This window comes from Setaria viridis, chromosome 2 (genome assembly GCF_005286985.2).
Source record: "Setaria viridis chromosome 2, Setaria_viridis_v4.0, whole genome shotgun sequence".
Lineage (NCBI taxonomy): Eukaryota > Viridiplantae > Streptophyta > Magnoliopsida > Poales > Poaceae > Setaria > Setaria viridis.
The window spans coordinates 45,676,975-45,697,372 of NC_048264.2; the positions used below are offsets into that span (position 1 = coordinate 45,676,975).

At 46.2% G+C, this 20,398-nt stretch overlaps 3 protein-coding genes and 1 pseudogene across 3 annotated transcripts; 3 read left to right on the forward strand and 1 right to left on the reverse strand.

Annotated features, from left to right (window-relative positions):
• The first annotated feature begins 929 nt into the window (after positions 1 to 929).
• LOC117846585 (uncharacterized) lies at positions 930 to 3,891 on the forward strand. Its single transcript, XM_034727808.2, has 4 exons — positions 930 to 1,228; positions 1,325 to 1,592; positions 3,123 to 3,227; positions 3,564 to 3,891. Exons 1-4 carry the CDS (start codon positions 1,026 to 1,028, stop codon positions 3,672 to 3,674), a joined length of 687 nt encoding a protein of 228 aa, XP_034583699.1. The 5' UTR covers positions 930 to 1,025; the 3' UTR covers positions 3,675 to 3,891.
• A 2,286-nt stretch (positions 3,892 to 6,177) lies between these two features.
• Positions 6,178 to 8,221, forward strand: LOC117843128 (probable galacturonosyltransferase-like 4). Its single transcript, XM_034723689.2, has one exon. The coding sequence runs from the start codon at positions 6,407 to 6,409 to the stop codon at positions 7,724 to 7,726; it is 1,320 nt and encodes a 439-aa protein (XP_034579580.1). The 5' UTR covers positions 6,178 to 6,406; the 3' UTR covers positions 7,727 to 8,221.
• A 38-nt stretch (positions 8,222 to 8,259) lies between these two features.
• LOC140221965 (uncharacterized) lies at positions 8,260 to 14,564 on the reverse strand (annotated as a pseudogene).
• A 1,095-nt stretch (positions 14,565 to 15,659) lies between these two features.
• LOC117846481 (uncharacterized) lies at positions 15,660 to 20,211 on the forward strand. The gene is made up of 11 exons (XM_034727672.2): positions 15,660 to 15,858; positions 16,886 to 17,050; positions 17,125 to 17,243; positions 17,449 to 17,523; positions 17,848 to 17,941; positions 18,040 to 18,099; positions 18,272 to 18,337; positions 18,411 to 18,509; positions 19,465 to 19,509; positions 19,621 to 19,723; positions 19,900 to 20,211. The coding sequence occupies exons 1-11, from the start codon at positions 15,751 to 15,753 to the stop codon at positions 19,974 to 19,976; spliced, it is 1,011 nt and encodes a 336-aa protein (XP_034583563.1). The 5' UTR covers positions 15,660 to 15,750; the 3' UTR covers positions 19,977 to 20,211.
• The last annotated feature ends 187 nt before the right edge of the window (positions 20,212 to 20,398 follow it).

Consider the following 20,398-nt stretch of genomic DNA (forward strand, 5'->3'; position numbering starts at 1 on the left):
CAAGGAAAGGTAGCATGCGCCTAGGGCAAAAAGATGGAGATCAAGCTCACGGCTTGCAGTCACATAGGGTGTTTAGTTGCATCCGTACCGGAAACCGCGCAGTGATCTGATGAGAGGCTCCTCAAGTCCCAGAGCTAGTGCAATTGCAGTTGCACAAGTCGATTGCTACGGCCTGGATATGTAGACTGAAGGCAGAAGACTCCCTGCTCCATTTTCTTGAAGGAAATTGTACCACCCATGCTGAGCCTTCAAGTTTGACCGTTGCAAATCTGCAGCTGGTTTCCACGACAATTTCGGATCTGTCATTTTCTCAGGATCTCCCCTCCCACGTGTGGTTTCATTTTCCGGAAGGTGAGTGGATGAGTTAGCTGGTGCACTGCTTCTTGGCCCAAACAGCCCACTTGGGCGTGGACGGAACTAACGGCCCAAACATACATTTCACGCGCACAGGCGCCAGCTATTTTTTTTATGGAAACTACCATCAATCAGAAAGATAAAAATCACGGTATGCTTCTTAATTTCATAGGATTGAAGTATAATTAACATTCAATTCCTACGTGTTGTCTACAATCATGTGATTTGAGAATCCTGCATTACAAAGATGGTCTTGATCATTGGCCATAAGCAACAAAAGAAATGTTGACCCTTCTTGGTCGCATTGACTTAACTACCCCATGCGAAATAACAGGTTAAGCCAGATTCATTTTCACACTCAAATAATATTTTTTTTCTTCAACATTTAAGAAATTGCAAGATGAGGTGCTACGTCTCATTCGTTTGATCCTAATCATAATTTTAAAGATAAAAATAAAAGAAGAAGTCAAGGGCTTGCTTTTGCTGCCTCAGTTTGAAGCGTGGGAGTTTTCCTTCATTTCGAAGCTTCCATCTGCCAGTAGATGCATAAATACAGAACAGCTGTAAGAAAAGCCAATTCTGAAGAGTCGCGTCGTTTTCCTCCCAGCCCCTTTCGTCTCTCCGCTTCCGCCCGCCCCGCACAGCGCCACCTCGCCGCCGCCGCCGCCGCGATGCACAAGACGGCGCAGGCCTGGTTCACCGGCGGCACCGCCGCCTCTTCCGCCGCCGCGGGCGAATCGCAGCCGTCCCTCCTCGCCGACTGGAACTCCTACGCCGCCACCCGCTCCGACGCCTCCTCCTCCTCCCCGCTCCCGTTCGACATCGAGGCCGCCGTCCGCTCCGCCAACGACACTGTCTCTGGCACCTTCAGCTCGTGAGTCCACCTTCCCATCCCATCCCCCTCCCAACCCCAAACCCTCAGATCCAGCCCCCTCTCCCCCACCTACCGGATCTGATCTGACCATCTCAGGGTGACCAAGGGCGTGCGGGAGCTGCCGGGGAGCTTCCAGAGCGCGACCAGCAGCTTCCCCTCGGGGAAGGCGCTCATGTACTTCGGCCTCTTCCTCGCCACCGGCATCTTCTTCGTCTTCATCGCCTTCGCGCTCTTCCTCCCCGTCATGGTGCTCATGCCGCAGAAGTTCGCTATCTCCTTCACGCTCGGATGCGCGCTCATCATCGCCTCGCTCTTCGCGCTCAAGGGGCCAGCCAACCAGCTCGCTCACATGACCTCTAAGGAGGTAATGGAATTAGCTCCACACTTCTGTTGCCTCTACGTTTCCTCCAATTACGTCTGAGTTAGCCTTTGGGAGGGTGGTATGCTGTTGCTACTTTAATCTGTTCTAAACTTATGACAATACAGGCAAACTGGGTTTATGAACTGTTTTCCAAAAATTCCCCAAACCTTGAAGCCATAAACCAGTTAGTCATCAGTTCGACCCGGTTATATTGGTTAGGATTTGTTGGTGGCGCTGTTGCAACTGGTTAGTTGAAGCCATATACTACTAGGATTTGAACTCTACATAGCATTGAGCCGTGATTTTAAAACCAGCACTAAACATTTTGGAACATGTGGAAACAAGTTGCAAATCTTGCTCGTTTAAGGTACTTGATGAAAACCGCTAGTAAATTATGGCTGCCTGCTAGCAGCAAATGACTTTTTCGATGCCTAGCAATGGTATTCCCCTATAATCAGCTGTAGCTTATCTGTGGTAACTGCCACTAAAATGCTCTTTTTTTAGCATTGCACTTATTTCAAACAAGCAATCCAGAGCGAAATTATGATCAATTTAAAGAAACAGTCAATAAGGCCTTTCCTAGATTCCTTGACTCACTTTTGTTTAAGTTCTACTCAAGCATAAAATATTGTGGCTCAATACAGAAAGATTTCCGAGCTCTCTAATACAACCGGCTAGAGTATTTTGTCTAGTAAAAAGGGATCTGCGGAGTGTGGATGAAATACTCTTGGATTAGACAAAAGGCTTTTTTAGCTTCATTCGAAAGCTAGCAACTCTGTAGTGGAAATGATGGCTGGGGTAACCTGACAATCTGCAGGAACAACCTCCTCTTTTAATTTCAGTGAGTCTTGACAATAACAGTATTACCAGTATGCTGTTGATTCATCTTTGAGCATTTATATTGAATCAAAATTTGCAGTTGATCATCCGTCCCAAGCCTTAAGAACCTCAAATTGTTCAAGGAAATTCCAATCTTGATTTGAAACTTAAAAGAAATGCATCCTTTTCTTCTGTTATACAATCTAGACTTGAAAATTGCCTCTTTTGGTCGGAGGCCAAATTGGGTCAACATAAAGATGCTGCAGCTGTGCGTCATTCTTTATGTTGTCCAGTCTCACCCTCTCTTAAGCTGGTGACATCATTACTTTCATGCCTATGGCCAAACGACTTCTTTCTCCTGCCTAGCACATAACTGTTGCTTAGCCTGCCTAATCCACCCTCCACACCCTTAGTTCCTTTAAGACACTTTAAACACTGCAAATCCTCATTATCCGTATTCTTCTCTATCACCATCTTCCCACTTATGCTAGGTTGAACTATCTAATTTGTGAATTCAAGTCAGTTGGATGCATATGAATTAGTACATATTGAATCTAGTGCAATTGTGCAAGCGGGTGTCAACACATATTATTGGTAACAAATAGAAAATATATGTTCTTCTTCTACTGGCTTAATTTCCTTAAATAGCTGCAATATCTGTAACATCGAAAACACATGATATCTGATGAAGAATTTTGTCTGCCTCCTCTACAGAGGCTACCGTTCTCAGTGGGATTTGTTGGATGCATGGTCAGTACGATTTATGTTTCTATGGTGCTTCACAGCTATTTCCTCTCTGTGATCTTCTCAGTCCTTCAGGTATGTCCTTCACCGATGCAACTTTTGACTCATCTATGTTTGTTCAAATTTTGCTATACTCTGAGATGTCACTTGTCTTTAGTGCATTAGGTATACTTTCCATTTATAGCACATTTAGAACAGGCTGCTAAGTCAATGCGGAAGGAAAGATTTCGCAATCCCTTCTTAAAATATAAAAGATTTGCCTTCTCTACCTTTTCTAACTATCGAACAATACAGTGTCATGAACTTATGATTTGCTGGTGTCTTTATGGTCTGCGAAACTGCAATACCTCATCATTCTCTCCTTTTGACCTAGCCATTTCTGACTCACCCATTTCTCTCTTTTTGACCCAGGTTCTGGCCCTTGCATACTATACCATATCCTACTTCCCAGGAGGATCTAGTGGATTGAAATTCATCTCGTCTGGCCTCTTGTCTTCGGCGACAAGTTGTTTTGGTCGATAATGTTAGTTTGCCGTACATTTACTTGTTTTTGTATGTAGTTGCTGATCATCCCCTCGATAGAGATTTCATGACCCCAACACCCCTCTACTCATCACGCTTGTTTCTGTCTAGACTTGGATGGGTGTTGGATATCGATTATAGAGTGAAAAGGAATTCGTGGTGTCTATGTATCTCAATGTTCCTTGTGTCTTCATTGTGCAAAGAAATTTGTTACTCCCATCGGGCTCGAGGCACGGACGCTCTGGGCCGATGTTGTGTCTTCATTGTGCGAAGAATTGCTGATACCCGAAGTGGCATTGAGCCTACAAATTTATAATTTCTGAAGACTTCATTTTCTTTTTTGCTAACTTAATTTTGAGGTTTTCTTTACCCATTTCCAGCTGGAATGCACACGTACTCAAAATCTATTCGAAAATTTGCCAAATTCGAAAAGAAATTCGAAAACTCTCACATACTCGAAGCGGCGAATTTGAGCCCAGGATATAACCAGTAAATGGTTGGCCCATTACTCTGAAAAAAAAAGGGTTGCGAACGCAAAGCAGCAAAGCATTTTTACCACCAGACAGACCCCAAGCCCAAACACCACAGACGGGCCCCATGCACATCAGTTTTCGACGGGGGCCCATCGGATGATGCATTTGGGGCGGCCCGCCGCACGAGCAGAAATGGCGGCAAAACGAGACCGACGGAGGGAAAACATTCCCCATTTCCCTACGCCGTCGGGGCCAGGTGCTTTTTTGAGTTGGCATTTGGTTGATTGCACGTTGTACTTCCTAATCTGTGAAAGGATGATCGAGCACAACCAAATTCGATCTGTTGTATGCTTAAAATTTCCCTGCTAAAATCCATGGCCCTTGGTGACACGGGCCTAATGTGTTAATGATCTTACTATGCCGTGTTGCTGATCCCCGTACGTACTGGCCATACTGCAGTTGCAATCAGTATGTCTCAAGTCCCAGAGCAAATGCAATTCTGTAGTTTCAGAAGTTGCAGCTTTCAAGTCCGGCCGTTGCTGCAAATCCACGATTATTAGTTGCCTGGCGCCACCCAGTGCTGCAGAGTGTTTGTTTTTCACACATGTGATCAGAGTGCACCGACACAATGCGATGCACCTCATGCTTCCAAGGCCTTCCATTCCTTCCCGGCCGCGTGTTGCGCGTGTCTGAATTGAATTCCACGTGCTCAGTGTTGGAGGAACATCGATCGCTCAGTGCCTCCAATCATTTCTGTCATGGTGACAAATTCTTGATGCTGTTCTGCATCCATGGGGAATGCATGGTATGATCTCTAAAAAGCCCTGAAAAGGGACTGGCCATGAACTGAAACACTTCTGGACCCATCGATCATTTCGGAGAGAGAAGAATCAGAGAGAGCGTCGCATCGTGAACGGCAGCCACAAGAGCCTCACATTGGGTCCAAGAAAAGAAGAGAGGAATTGGCCAGCTGTTCGATATAAAACAAAAGAGAATGAGAAATAAAGCCGTTGTACCAGAGATCTTTCTGAAGAAATTAAACCTGATTGTGTAGCAGTACTGTAGCTGGCCTGGATGCATGACTCCACCCTTTTGTCCAGCTTGACCAGACGACCAAATGATTGAATAGACAAACTACTTACTCGAGTCTTTCCTCAGGCAACCTTAGTGGCACTTATGTTCAGTAGTTGAATAAATGGCAAGAAGCTGCATACAACTTCGATGCCATGACTGACAAGGTTTATTTTCTTGGTTGTCGTCTGTCGAATAAAAGTTTCGACAAAGAAAAGTAGTTGTCATTTTTCTTTGATGAAAATGGTACGGTGTTCTTTCTCGACCACAGGTGATCAATCTGGTTCTCTGACGGATTCCTTTTTTTTTCTATAAAAGAAACCTATACAGCAATTTTACCACACATTGCTACGTCCTTTCGTTGCTGTGCGTTTGTCGGTGGGATGCCATTGGTTGGCTGCATCCAGCTACGCTTGGCGCACACGCACTGACTTGGATCAATCGATGTTCATTTTTTTTTACCCCTCTCGTTCATTGTTAACCGGACATGGCGATCGATCGCCTGGCCCGGCCGACGACATCGATCGAACTGCCGCGTGCTCGTATACTCTATTCACTTCTCTTCCTCCGAATGATTTCTGAAACGATATTCCATTCGATTCCATCTGAAACTTCTGAAGAGGATGCCAGATGCCAGGAAGGAGGCCGTCTTTCAGGACCCTGGCTCCAACCACCGTTGATCGAGAAGAATGGCAGCACCATACATGCAGAGCATATACGTGCAACAACCAACAGCTAGCACATGCACGCATGCCACGCTGGCGGACCGGACATGCACAGGCGTGGTGGTGGGCCCCCCGTGTCCAGGTCCCTCCCCTGTTGACCATCTCGCCTCGACGCGCTGACATGACGCTGCAAGCTGGACTACCAGCCAACACGTACTCCTACCTTCCTCCTCTCCGCCTGTTCGCCACCAGCGATTCCCGTTGCCGTCTCTACCACAGCCCACAGGCCCCTCCCTATAAAGAAACTCCGGCCACCCCCTCGAGCATTCTTGTCACGGCACCGCACGGCGCGGCGGCTCCTCTCCGTCGATCCAGCTCGATCGATCTCCCGCTCCAATCATCAGGCCGCCGCCGCCGCCCGCCGCTGCCCGTTGCGTGCGTTCCATTTGGGAGCTAGGGATTGGGAGGCATGTGTGCAAATGATTGGGAGGCCGGGATGATTGGTTGGTTAGCGGCTTAGCGCATGTGCCCGTCAACCGATGGTCATCGTCTAAGTATAGGCATCGTCGTCGTCGCCGTCCGTCCGTCCCGGCCGACCCTCCGCGCGCGCGCGTCCGTCCCGCGCCTGCCCCAACTTTATCCTCCCCTCCCCCGCCCCCACAAACACCTCCGGCGCGCGGTGGTGGCACCCTCCCCACGCTTGCCACCACCCCTGCCCCTCCCGTCCGGTCCGCTCCTCCCCATGGCGAGGACCTGGACGATGGCAGACGCCTCCGCCGCCGGCCTCCGCCGCCGCTCCCTGGCGCTCCTCCTTCTTCTCCTCGTCGCCGCCGGCCACGCCGTCGCGGGGGCGTCGGGCATCCGGGTCGACCCCATCCGCCTCCCCTCGTCGGCGGCGTTCCGGGAGGCCCCCGCGTTCCGGAACGGGGACGAGTGCCCGCCGCCGGGCTCCCCGGAGGGCCGCGTCGACGTCGCCATGACGCTGGACGCCAACTACCTCCGTGGCACCATGGCCGCCGTCTTCTCCATCCTGCAGCACACGGCGTGCCCGGAGAGCGTCGCGTTCCACTTCCTCCTGGCGGCGCGCCGGGGCCGAGATCGGGATGGGCAGCCGGACCCGCTGGCGGCGATCCGCGCCACGTTCCCGTACCTGGAACCCAGCGTCCACCGCTTCGACCCGTCGCGGGTGCGGGGCCGCATCTCGCGATCCGTGCGCCACGCGCTGGACCAGCCGCTCAACTACGCACGCATCTACCTCGCCGACACGGTCCCCGCCGGCGTGCGCCGGGTCATCTACCTCGACTCCGACGTCGTGGTCGTCGACGACGTCCGCAAGCTCTGGTCCGTGGACCTGGAGGGGCACGTCGTGGCGGCGCCCGAGTACTGCCACGCCAACTTCACCAAGTACTTCACCGACGCCTTCTGGTCCGACGCCGACCTCAGCGCCACCTTCCGCGGCCGCCGGCCGTGCTACTTCAACACGGGCGTCATGGTGATGGACGTGGCCAAGTGGCGCCTCGGGGGTTACACCAGGCGGGTGGAGGAGTGGATGGCCGTGCAGAAGCGGAAGCGGATCTACCACCTGGGCTCGCTGCCGCCGTTCCTGCTCGTGCTCGCCGGCGACATCAAGGCCGTCGACCACCGGTGGAACCAGCACGGGCTCGGCGGCGACAACATGGAGGGGAAGTGCCGGAGCCTGCACCCGGGGCCCATCAGCCTGCTGCACTGGAGCGGCAAGGGCAAGCCATGGCTGCGCCTCGACTCCAGGAAGCCATGCACCGTCGACTACCTCTGGGCGCCATACGACCTCTACAAGGCGGCGGCGACCGCGCTCGAGGAGTGATCCATCGAGCCGGTTGGTGGCGCAAGCGATCGAGCACGCAGATGGGGGTCCGGAGGGCAGACGACGACGGCCGATCGAGGGGGGAAGAAAGAGAGGAAGCTAGCGGTGATCGATGAGCAGACTAGCGCATACAATGCAATGCAACGCACTGTGCTTGCGTCCGATCGAGGTGGGAGCTCGACGAGGAATGGAAGAAGGGGAATTGGATCAAGGAAGAAGATGGAGGGTGGTGAAGATGATCGATGCAAGCAGGAGGGAATGATCGAGCAAGGCCTCTTGTTTTGGGTTCTCATGCACGTTGCACGGACACTCGGTCTGCCCTTGGACTGGTCGTGTTTTGTATAGGTCATGTGGTCAGTAGGGCTGGTGTGTTTGTAAAGAGATTAGGGCTGGTGTGCAGTGGGAGCATTTGCGTGTACTACTACGAAACACACATGTATAAAACACACAGACAAATCAAACGATTACGATTGAGCCATGTCATTCGATAATTCATTTGTTGTGTGTTGTGTACGCAGTGGGAGGACAATGCATCCACCATGCACCGAATCTAATTCGTAAATGCCACATCACTTCAATCAGGAATTCTTGGCTTCTCAGTTCATCTTGTATGCATCAAATGTTCAAATCAGTCAAGAGCTAAAAATGCACATCCATATGGATCACACCCAAAGACTTGAAAGGACAGATCGATCACCTTAATTGGACAATTCACAAATGTAGATAAGGATAAAGGAGGAACAATACGCATCTTCCTTCAACCAACGGAAGACACCATACATCTTGGACGACCAAAATTGACGGTATTAAAAGGATTTATCTTCCGGCATTAATTCTCTTATTCTGATAATTATCGAAGATTATCCGGGCAGGGGAAGAGATTCCATCCTTAAGCAGGCTCACCACCATGTCTTGCTCATCCTTATCCTTCGGAAACGCGCACTTCATAGAAGGCCGGGGTGGGAAAATACCCATCTTCTCACAGTACTCGCAGGGGTCATCGTATTTCAGGAGAATGGTGTCCAACATGGGAGCCCGCTGCATAACAGATCTTATACATTCTATCTGTTGTTCAAGTGGCTTGAAGCCGATAATCTGGAGCTCCTTCAGATATGAGTTATTTGGGCTTGCGAACTTAGGCACCTTCCATGAGGGATTCGGCCTTTCCCCGAAAATCTCCATCGAGTCGTTGATCTGGCATGGATGTTCCCATATCTAATAAGCACAAAGACCAAGCCAATCTTTTAGTTTGAATTGGAGGTGTCTCTTGAATCAAGGTGAACCATTTCCAGATAGAGCATATATATATAGAACTAAAAATGACAAGGAAGCAAACAGATGAAATACCTCAATATCAAACATCTCAAGGAATGGTGCAGCATCAAGAAAGACAAGTGTCCATAGTAGGTTGAATTCGACAAAGATGCCATGTAAAGACAGCTTTCTCAGCTTGCTAAATGCAGTGACTAGTTGTTTTCTTTCTGGTTGCAGCCAAAGCTTGGGAAAAACAAGAGAGATAAGAGTTCAGGGAGAGATCAAAAAAGAGTAAATTGCACCCACCATACAACAACTTGTCAAGTAAGTGCAGATTGGTCCAACAACTTGTAAAATGCTCAATCCAGTACAATAATTTGATAGGTGGGCGCAGATTGGACCAACAACTTGTAAAATGTTCAATTTAGTATAATAACTTGACATATTGGTACATCCGTAGTCCAAATGTTTAACGAGCAACATATTTGCTACTGTCGGTATATATATTCATGTCAAAACAAATTATTGAGCATATATTGTTTGACTATTGATGTTCCGTCGCAATAGCAATGTACTTGACAAGATTAAAACCTTCAGTATTTTTAGAAAATTAATATTATGTCTTCATATTAATTTTTTTATACTGATTTGATTTTTATTAGAAATATTTAATTCCATATTTAATATTTGATGAGTTCACCGTCACTATTTTTTACATGTTTATTATATTCATTGTTCAGTAAAAAATAATATGTTAATATATAAAAATACCTTTAAGGAGTTTGGTATAAATAATTTTAAAAACCTCGAATATTTATTTAGAATGGGAAGACGAGCTAAAAGAACACACACAAACATGCTTGCATACATTTGTTGAATGCATGAGTAGAAGTGAAAAAAAACTAAGGTCAAATGATCTCTACTATGGACTTTAGTTGTTCGTAATGCCAATGGTGTAATTTTAAAATATTATTTAATTTTAACTAATGAAATAATAAGTAATATACACAGTTGAGAAGCAATAGCTTAGTCATGATCAACAACTTTTATTGATAAAAATTAAGAATTTGACTGAAAGAAAATTCACATGTCCATCTACTTTGCTTAATACGTAACGTTTGGATTGTAGGTGCATCAATTTGCCAAGTTATTGCACTAAATTGAGTATCTTTTAAGTTGTTGGACCAATATGTACCCACCTATCAAGTTATTGTATTAAATTGAGCATTTTACAAGTTGTTGGACCAATTTGCACGCACCTGATAAGTTGTGTGTTGGGTGCAATTTACTAAAAAAACAGAGAGACAAAAACAAGAAAAAGAAAAAAATATATCTCTGCTATGCATGTTCTGGATCAACTATGCTCATTAAGAAACCTCTCAAATACATATATTTCTGCTTTCCTCAATAATATATTTTAAAAAAAGGAATTTAAAATAGGTATCTAGTCATCTTGCTCCCTAGACTCTTACTATCTAAATGCCTCCAAGTAAATAGCAATTGGAAATACAAGACAACTATAAATACAATAAACACACATAGTAAGTATTGGAATAAATCAAGTCATGCAGAACCTAGAGCAACCATAATATATACTGTTAAATTTCCATAGAGTTACTAGCTATTCTTATTCTGAACAATTTTAAAATTAGAAGCGCATTATACATAACTATACTAATGATAATGGCAGACTACAAAATATGCAGATGCACTAACCTTTTCTCCTTGAAAATCTAACTTTATAGTATGTATGGTCGTGGTATCATTTAGAACCTCACTTAACACAAATCCTCTATGTCTGTTTGATGCAGGACAAATGAGGCATAATTCCTTAAGTGATGGAACAACACCAAATGGCAGGGGGGGCACGGGGGCAAAGCCAAGTATCCCACTCCAGGCGCTCCAGTTTTGGCAGGCAAAGCACATCAAGTCTCCCCAACAAGCATACATTTAATTCAAGAACACGGAGATTCGAGTCGGGTGCATCTATCTTCCACACTAAGCAGCGCTCCATATCACAGTTTGAAAGGTATAGATGCTGCAGTTGCTTGCAGCATTCAAATAGGTGATGATTAATGTCCCATTCATCAAAGCATAAAGTTGTATAGAGATAATCTTGTGAGGCAATGAAATACACTAGGCCACTAGGGTAGGCACTAAAAAAACCATTCACAACAGAACCCTGTTCTAGCATTTGGTATTCCGTACGGTCTTCAATCTCCTTCTCATCCAAAATAGCGAGGTTCAAATCTTTTAATATCCCAATGTCAATTGCTTCACTAAGTAGAGGCCAATGTCGCATGCATAGTTATTGATCAAGTAGAGCTTAAGTTGCAACTTTGTAATAGCCCCCTCACTCCGGGGGTTAGCCAAGAAGCTCCTGGTCGCTTTTGCAAGTGATGACATTGCTTCATCCATGTGTTCAGCGTCAATGGGGTTTGATTGCAGGACAGGTAGGAAATCCTTGACATCAATGGTCAGCTCACGTAGCAACCACGGCAGATGCTTCCACCGCACTGACAATACACATGTCCTTACGGCCGTAGTTATGTCAACTCTTCCCAAGATAGACAACAAAATATCATCAGTCAATACGCTGAGTCTATCTTCACCCTCCACTTCCTAAAAAAAGTAGACCGACCAGTTACACACTTAGTAAATGACTAAAACAAAAAAGAAATAATTTCACTAGTCTGAAGAAATGTTATATAATAAGTGACGAGTCATATCCAGCCGGAATATTGTGGCGTATCACGTGTTTGTAACAAAATCCATTTGATGATTAATAATATATGAGATGTGTAAAGCTTACTCGCTGCGCAGTGTCTACAACACTCCATTGTTTTTTCTGATTACAGGCATAGCACCTTTCTTTTTGAATGTTTAGGAAAGCTATACATTAACAGAACCAAAAAAAATAATAGAATCCTTATGACATTTGATGATAGTAAAAGTACAGTGGTATTTTTTTACCAGGAAGAACCCTATTGTCTCCTCAAGTTAAGGGTTCACAAAAAAATTGAGTGCATACTGGTTTATAAAAACACAGGAAAACAAAATGTGAGCTGCTATTTGTACAACCCATTTATCCAACTCCTTTAAAACTAGGAAATCAAATGGCGAGTCACTTATGAATCAATGAGTTCAAAGCAGCTACAAGTAATTGAGCCGTAAAAATGTGTTTTACGTACATATGTCACAAACAAAAACTGTGCTGAAACACACCCGGAGTACAAAGAATCAGAACCTAAACAGATCGCAAGTAAAAAAATAGCAATGCACAACATTCAGATACAATGATAGAAAGACTTACAAATCCGATTCCATTGTTATTATCTAACTCCATAAATAATCTGGTGGAGGTTTTAGCACCTTTGAATGTGTGGTGCAAACTCTGTCGAAGGTCTAATTCTGGAGAGTTTATTTGAAAGGTGCGAGCTCCTCCGAAGCTGTAGCTCTGCTGAAACCCAATGCTCAACTTATTTATAAAGCACCCAAGCGCCGATAAATAAAGAAAGAAAAGGACTCTAACTCGAAGTATCTTCCGAAGTCTGGTTACAAATCGCGTCATAAACAAAACAAGGCAAAAACAGCTTAGCTACAATATGTACTTGTAGTCCTATAAATCCTAATCCTATTCAACAACTACAAAATTCTCTAACAGTTCAAGACATAGGTATAATATAACCAAAAGTACCTAACAAGCAAACCGCATGCCAATGGAGTATAGACACACCAATTAGGGTGTGTTTGGTTTAGGGGTCGAATAGGGTTGGAACGGGTTCGACCCCACCGACTCGCGTTTGGTTGAAAATGCATCTGTGTTGGGTCGGATCCAGGAAGGAATATTCCTCCTAGATGTGGGTCGAATGCATCTGCCCAAAATGAGCGGACGCACTCGACCCGCATCAATGCCGTCCCTCTCCATTCGTGCGTGCAGGCGAGTTGGTGTGGGGGAGGAAGGGAGGGGGCGATGGCCGGCGCGGGGAGAGGGAAGAGTGGCAGCCGGCGTGGGGAAGAGGTAGGGGTGGCGAGCGGGCGGGAAGAGCGGCGCCGGCAGTGTGGAGGAGTGGGCTGACGCGGGGAGAGGGAAGAGCGGCGGCCGGCGTGGGAAGGGAGGGAGGGGGCGACAGCCGACGCGGGGAGGGAGGGGGCAGCCGGCAGCACGGGGAGAGGGAGGGAGGGGGCGGCCGGCGCGGGAAGGGAGGGAGAGGGTGGCCGGTAGTGCGGGGGAGGCCGGCGTGGGGAAGAGGCAGGGGCGGCGCTGGCGGCATGGAGGAGCGGGCGGCGCCAGGCAGCGGCCATCCGGTGGAGGAGCAGAGGTGAGTGGAGGGAGGATGAAGAAGATAAGGTAGGTAAAAAAAGAAAGAGGATGATAGATGGGCCCCGCAGCTGACACGTGGGACCTGTTGCTAACGGTGTTAAAATGGCATCCATCCCATCCCTCTCAACCCCTTCAACCAAGCAAAAAGACTGAAACGAACCCATCCCCCTCATCCAAACACGAGATGGGTTGAACCCAACTCACAAAAGTGGGATAAACCCAAACCGTTCCACTTGATCATAAAACCAAACACATGCTTAATCACTTAACCAGTGAATCTACATTTGCAACTTGCAATCTAAAGCGGGATTGAGATGGGGTAGAGTACATACTAGTCACCTATGGTCGTGGGGGGATTTGCCGGCTTGCCGACGAGGTGTGCCTCCGGTGCCGCGCGTCGTTCGTCTGCGCGTGAGGTGCATGCACGTTGCTGTAGCAGAGAGGGGCCGGTGTGGGCTCGCAGCGTCGAGCGTCTGCCGGTCGCCGGCCAGGCCGTTGCATGACAGTGGCAAGACGCCGACAACCAGTGCTAGGGCTCGGCCGCTTGCGCGTCGTGGGGAGTGGCATCAAGTTTAGGCGGCAGCGCCCACCGGAGATGGAGAATGGGCGAGCGGACTCAATGACAGAATGCGAAAGCGCCGACGAACGGTGGGCAGGTGGCCGAGTGGTGACCGGCGAGCAACTGCGCCGAGGGGTGTCCCTATCTATCGAACGGAAGTTCAATAAGCATTGAAACTTCCGACCTAGCAGTGGCCCACTGTTGACCATCTTCTTCCTCCCGCCGCCCCTGCCTCCATCCCATCCTGACACCTCCCGCTGCAGCGGCCGGCCCAGCAGTGGCTCACTATTGACCATCTTCTTCCTCCCACCACCCCCACCTCCGCTCTGTCCTGCCACCTCCCACCGCAGCCGCTGGCACCTCACCGGTGCCGAGGCTACCCCGCCGCACCCTCCCTTCCCCTTCCTCCACCCGCGGCCGGCGGCTCCCGCTGCCTCACTGCGCCACCCACCTCCCGCCGCCGTGATGGTCAACACTGGCCCATCCTCCCCTTCATCTTCTTCCCCGGGCAGCTCCCCACCCCCGCCGCCTCCTCCACCACCCCAGCCGACAGCTGCTGCATCGCCTTGCACCCGCCCACCGCCACCCTCCACCCCACCCTTCCTAACCCGAAGCCACTCGCGACCCCCACCGCCGGCCACTGCCCACTGGATGTCTAGCCCTACCTGGTCGGTGGTGCTCCCGCGCCGCCTTGCCCCCATCGCCAACCGAACCGTCACCACCGCCAGGCCTGCCGCCACTGCCGACCTCCCTCCTCCTCTAAGGCCGGCGGCCATTAGAACCCCCGAAACCCGGACCCTAAACCTTAAGCCTAACCCTAAGGACCGCCGACCTCGACCACCACCCACGGTCGGTGGCAACCTTGCCGCCTCGCCGCCCCCGCCCACCTCCCATCCCTCCGGCAAGCTTCTACCTAGTGGTGGCGCGTCACGAGCGAGGTGGCGGCCCGCGAAGAAGAAGGCGAGGCGCGTGACGAATATGGAAATCATGCGGCCAAGAGTGGCCGCACAAATCTCCAACATCGGAAGATCAAAGGCCTTCCCATCTTCCGGAAGATGGATAGGTTTCCCGCCACGCTGAGTCCGTGGTGCCTCCGTCGAATCGGTTGGGCCAATTCTTTCGTTCTGGGCTACCTAAGCGAACTACTAAAGAACTTCTGGGCTAAAATTCAAGGTAGTCCTAGGCCTAGAATTCTTCCCACCACCTAAACAAAAAGAAAAAAGAATTCCTCTCAAACAATGAAATGAAAAGAAAATTATAGTGTATGTATATGATTATGAGGGACGGATTCAGAAATAATGTATGACCCGAGCTAAACATGAGTCTGTACACTCAAATGATCGAACAGGGCAGTGAAACCAACGAATTGTTGAACAACTTGACGTTAGAGCACGAGCTAACGTTAGTCTCTGGCACTTTTCTCTCTCTCTTGAGCTGAGGTCATATCGTTTGATCTGATTATCGAATACCACATACACATACAAGAGGACATGAGCTGAACCCGGCTGCAGCCCCTCAGCTCGGGTCCTAGATCCACCACTTATCATACGAGGAAGCCGTACGAGGAAGTCTTGAGTCTTTTCATAGCTCTTCCTCTTCTTTTTTTTAAAGCCAGGAATTGGGAGGGTTCACATGTCAGCTCCGTGAACGGTAACATCGGGCCTGAGAGGCCGCCTAGGCCAGGAGCTTTAATATAAGGTAGTAGATTAGGCTTTCAGTGTAGGGAACACGTACCAGAAACTTTACGCCACCACCTGCTAGAGACGGGAATGCGCCTTTTAATCGTCGGCTCATCGGCACGTCAGGAACGTACGACGAGCGCGACAGGACTGAAGGAGCAAGGGAAGGCGCTCCCCGATCCATTTGTTTGCGCCGGCCAGCCGCGAGATGTCCTTCTTCTTCCGTGGCGGGTCGCGGCAGCGCCCGACACCGCAGGAGATCGTCCGCTCCATCAAGGACTCCCTCGTCGCCCTCGACACCAAGACCGGCGCCAAGGTATGCGGCCCTCGGCGTCTCGCTTCCGCATTTCCATCCGCTCCCGGCCCGATCCGCGCGCGCGTGCTCGCTGCTAGCATCTCCAGCCGGGTGTTCTTGGGTGCTGTTCATGAGAATGATTTGCTTTGTTTCGAGAGTTGTACGGGCTCCCTGGATCTGTCGCGATGTTTGTAGCGTTGTATATACTCCCGGATCTTGGTGGCACACTTGACAGTGCTCCAGTTCTCTGTAGCTGAGGAATGTTGCTGCTCGGCAACTAGAAGTAAAGGCTGTGCTGCTATTAGTTGGGGCATTGCCTGATAATTGGCCAGATTTCTGCAAAGCAGGAAACGTGGTAGGGAAAGTGTTTGTGAGAGTAGTTTGTCTGTCTCTTCAGTTTGTCGCTCAAAGCGTCAGAAAACTGCTGAATTTTGTATTGTAATGGGGTTTGGTGAGATTTGCTGTTACGGTTACTGTTGAATTGCACATATTGGTCTCTGTGTTGACTTCAGCGAAGGCATTTGTGTTGAGGTGAATTGAATTTAAAAGCGTTAGTTGACCTGAAGTTGTTCTCTACCTAATTGGAAAGCTCATTGTGTCATGGGTTCCCGATGTTAAACAATAATATTTCCTCCTATAACTGTACTACCTTAGATTGATCGAGCGGATTTGACTAATTTTAGGTTACATAGTTATCAAATTAGTAAGCATGACAATGAGAGGACACTTGTCTTGTTCGTTGAATGGGTAACTTAGTAATCGGGATCTATTTGCATGTTAGCATTGAACTTTGACATAAAAAAATTACAAGGGCCACATCACTTGTAAACATGCACTTCTGTTCATGTTCTTTTTAACAGTGTTTACATACAAGCAGAGATGCATGTTGAGCCAGCTTTAAGCGAGTGCATGTTTACTTCTTTGATTAGAGTTTTAGTTGTTGTATGATTGATGTGCTGTCACCATATACAACTATTGTGCACACTGAAAAGTAAACACCATGATATAGAAGGCATGTTGCTTATGAATTTGTATATGCCCTTATTAGGCTCTAGAGGATGCTGAGAAAAACATACTTACGTTGAGGCATGCGCTTTCTGGTGATGGAGAAGTAGAACCAAATCAAGAGCAGGTTTTGCAGATAGCCCTTGAGATCTGCAAGGAGGGTGTTCTTTCCCTCTTTGTTCAGAATCTTCCTTCCTTGGGTTGGGAGGTATGCTATATTCATGATTCAATGTGATACCTTTTTTCACTGAGTTTATTAGCCTTATTGGTCCTATATTGCAGGGTAGAAAGGATCTTGTCCACTGCTGGTGTATTTTGTTGAGACAGAAGGTTGATGAAAGCTATTGCTGTGTGCAGTATATTGAAAATCATGTTGACCTTTTGGATTTCCTTGTTGTTTGGTAAGGCTTGTATTTGTCAAGTTATGAATTGGAACACAACCAATATGAGCATACTGATTCGTAACTTTGGTTGCAATGCAATCACAGAAATATATAGATGTCCGTTTACTTCCTGTAGCTATGTATTTTTACCATATGCTTTCATTATTTAGTATATGACATTATAATACTCTTGTGCTTGATTGATTTAATTATGTTCTACCAGCTACAAGAACTTGGAAATTGCGTTGAACTGTGGGAACATGTTACGAGAATGCATAAAATATCCTACACTTGCAAAGTAAGGCTTTGGAGTCCTCATTCAACTATATTTCGTTTTTCCTTGTGGCTACTAGGACTTAGTGTTTATTTGAAATTGCTATCTGCAATAGCATATAGTTTCCAGCATATATGCCTTTGTCTGACATGCCTGTTTTTTTAGAACCTCTGTATATGCATGAATAGATAAAGTATGGAACACCATCACCTATACAAGCAGACATGCAAATGTACGCAGCATCTGTTAGATTTTGCAATAAATGAAAGCAAACAAGCAAATAGATGATTTAACTAATTTTGCAATTGATTAATTTTTCATACATTTGATTTTGTAGTGCTCTTTCAGATATATACTGGAGTCAAGTAGCTTCGAGTTGTTTTTCCAGTACGTTGAATTGCCAAACTTTGATATTGCTTCTGATGCTCTGAACACATTCAAGGTAAATTTAATCTTGTCAATATATTTTTTTTAAAAAGAAAATTGGCTTTATGTTTGCTTGTTCAGGATTGATGTTTGTTGTTGACAAGATGTTTACAGGATTTGCTAACCAAACATGAAGATGCAGTCTCTGAATTTCTGAGCTCCCATTATGAACAGGTCAGCTGAGCGATATCTTGCTATGAAATGATTAAAATCCACAATTTTGTGCCAAAAAAAGAGGATCATTGGTTTTCCTCCACCCTGTTCCTCGTATCTTCTTCCATGCCATCTTTTATAGATGTTCATTATTTTTTTAATGAAATTTTGTTTTTTTTATGCACATGTGCAGTTTTTTGGACTCTACACAAGGCTTTTATCTTCAACTAATTATGTGACAAGAAGACAATCAGTGAAGGTTAGATTATTTAGATTGCAATTTTTGTAGAGTACTAAAATAGAATGCTTAAAAGTGCTTTGCTGAATGCCAGTTTCTTTCGGAATTTCTGTTGGAGGCCCCAAATGCTCAAATAATGAAGCGGTACATTTTGGATGTTCATTACTTAAACATCATGATTGGTCTGCTGAAGGTATTAGAATGTTATATATAAATTTCTTGTTTCTATTCAAAGGAGTCAGCAATGATATAGATCGTCTTTCTCATTTACTCTGCTCCACTTGATCTTTTTTATATTTTAGTTCCTGTATAGAAGATTGTGCAATTTTGTTGTATACATGTATTTCCAAAAGGAAAAGGATAGAATATTGCATGTGTTACTTTCAGTCTGTCTAGACTAACTACTTTTCCTCAAAGATCTCTAATATTAGGACACATTGTTGCCACTCTATTTTTCATCCGAGTAGTTATGACATACTAGTGCCACTATCAAGTGAAAGCAATTGTGGATGTTGCACCAGTACAATACATGAGAAATCCTACTTTTTTTTACTGGCTTTCGGATATCTAATATCTTGCCAAGGAAAGGTTGTTATATAAAAAAACTATACGCTTGCGATCGTTTTTTGGTGACTACCAGAGATCCAGCCATCCATATCTGAATGGCTTTCAGTTTATAGCTAAAAGCCTAAAATGCATAGCACCATTATTCATGTCTGACACTGTAGCTATCATTTTATTTTCAACCAGCCATTTATGTGCTGTTTGGATGTCAGTTTGGACTGTCTCTAAAAGTGAGTATTTGAGCTGTCATCTTAGTTTCTAACACAAAAGTAGTTCTTTTTTCTTTTTGAAAACGCAGGAGAGCTGCGTTTCATTGTATTAGAGAGAGAAAAAATAGTCCCCATACAACTCCCATCTCTCATACAGGGACCGAATGTGAGAGTTGGGTTCAAAGAACACAAAAGTAGTTCAAATGTAGACACTTGCAGAAAAACTGTGTTACAAATTTTAACCATTAAGACAACTGAGTAATGAAAACAACACAGATTAGTTGTAGATAGTTCGCTTTTCTCTTCTTAAGTAGGCCACCTTTTCACATAACACATCTTCTGTAAATGCTTCTAATAACTGATGTTTTTTTGTAGGATTCAAGCAAAAATATCAGGATTTGTGCCTTCCACATTTTTAAGGTAACAAGTTTCATGCTTCAAAGTTTCATATGCTTACCTTTCAGTGGCTTTGCACACTCGATCAGGCCTTTTACCATTTTTCCGATGTACATTTTTGCTGCATGGAAGCAGGTATTTGTTGCCAATCCAAACAAGCCTCGTGAGATTGTTCGAGTTTTGGTTGACAATCACAGAGAATTGTTGAAGCTACTCCACAATCTCCCCACAAGCAAAGGTACTAATATATTGCCTACTTCCTACTTAACCCTAGCTCTATTCTCTGACAAAGCAATTGATGCCAGCAATAGAGTAACCGAGCATTTTAGCTGGATGTCAATATTAATGGAATTTTCCTTGTTAGATTGCTGAGAGATGCAAATTGGGACACTAATAATGCATTCTGTTTGACAGGCGAAGATGAACAACTTGATGAGGAGAGAGATTTAATTATTAAACAAATCGAGAAGCTTGTGCGCTTATCAGTATAAACCCTCAAGAATATCCTTGGGATCAGGACAAGGCAACCCCTTTCTCCCGTTAATATTTTGAAGACATCCCGTGTAATATGCTGCCCTGTATAGAGGTTGTTTTTTATAGGGAAGAAATTTGGCCACGAATTTCATTCTACGCAAGAATACTTGGCATTCCTATCTGAATTTGTGGACATGATACATTGGTAAATGGAAATCGCAACAGATTCCATGTCTGGAATAATTTGCATCATGACGTGTTACCATTGGGGATTAGGAGAGAATGTCAGACGTTTGATGATTTGAAATGGAGTTTGCTTGTTATATATGATGCTTCATGTTTGCAAATTCTTCACGACGTTTGCATGAAGTTCTGGCCGTCTACTGAAGATTGAGCTGCTGAAAGCGCACTAATCGATTCAAATTCTCAAAGAGACATA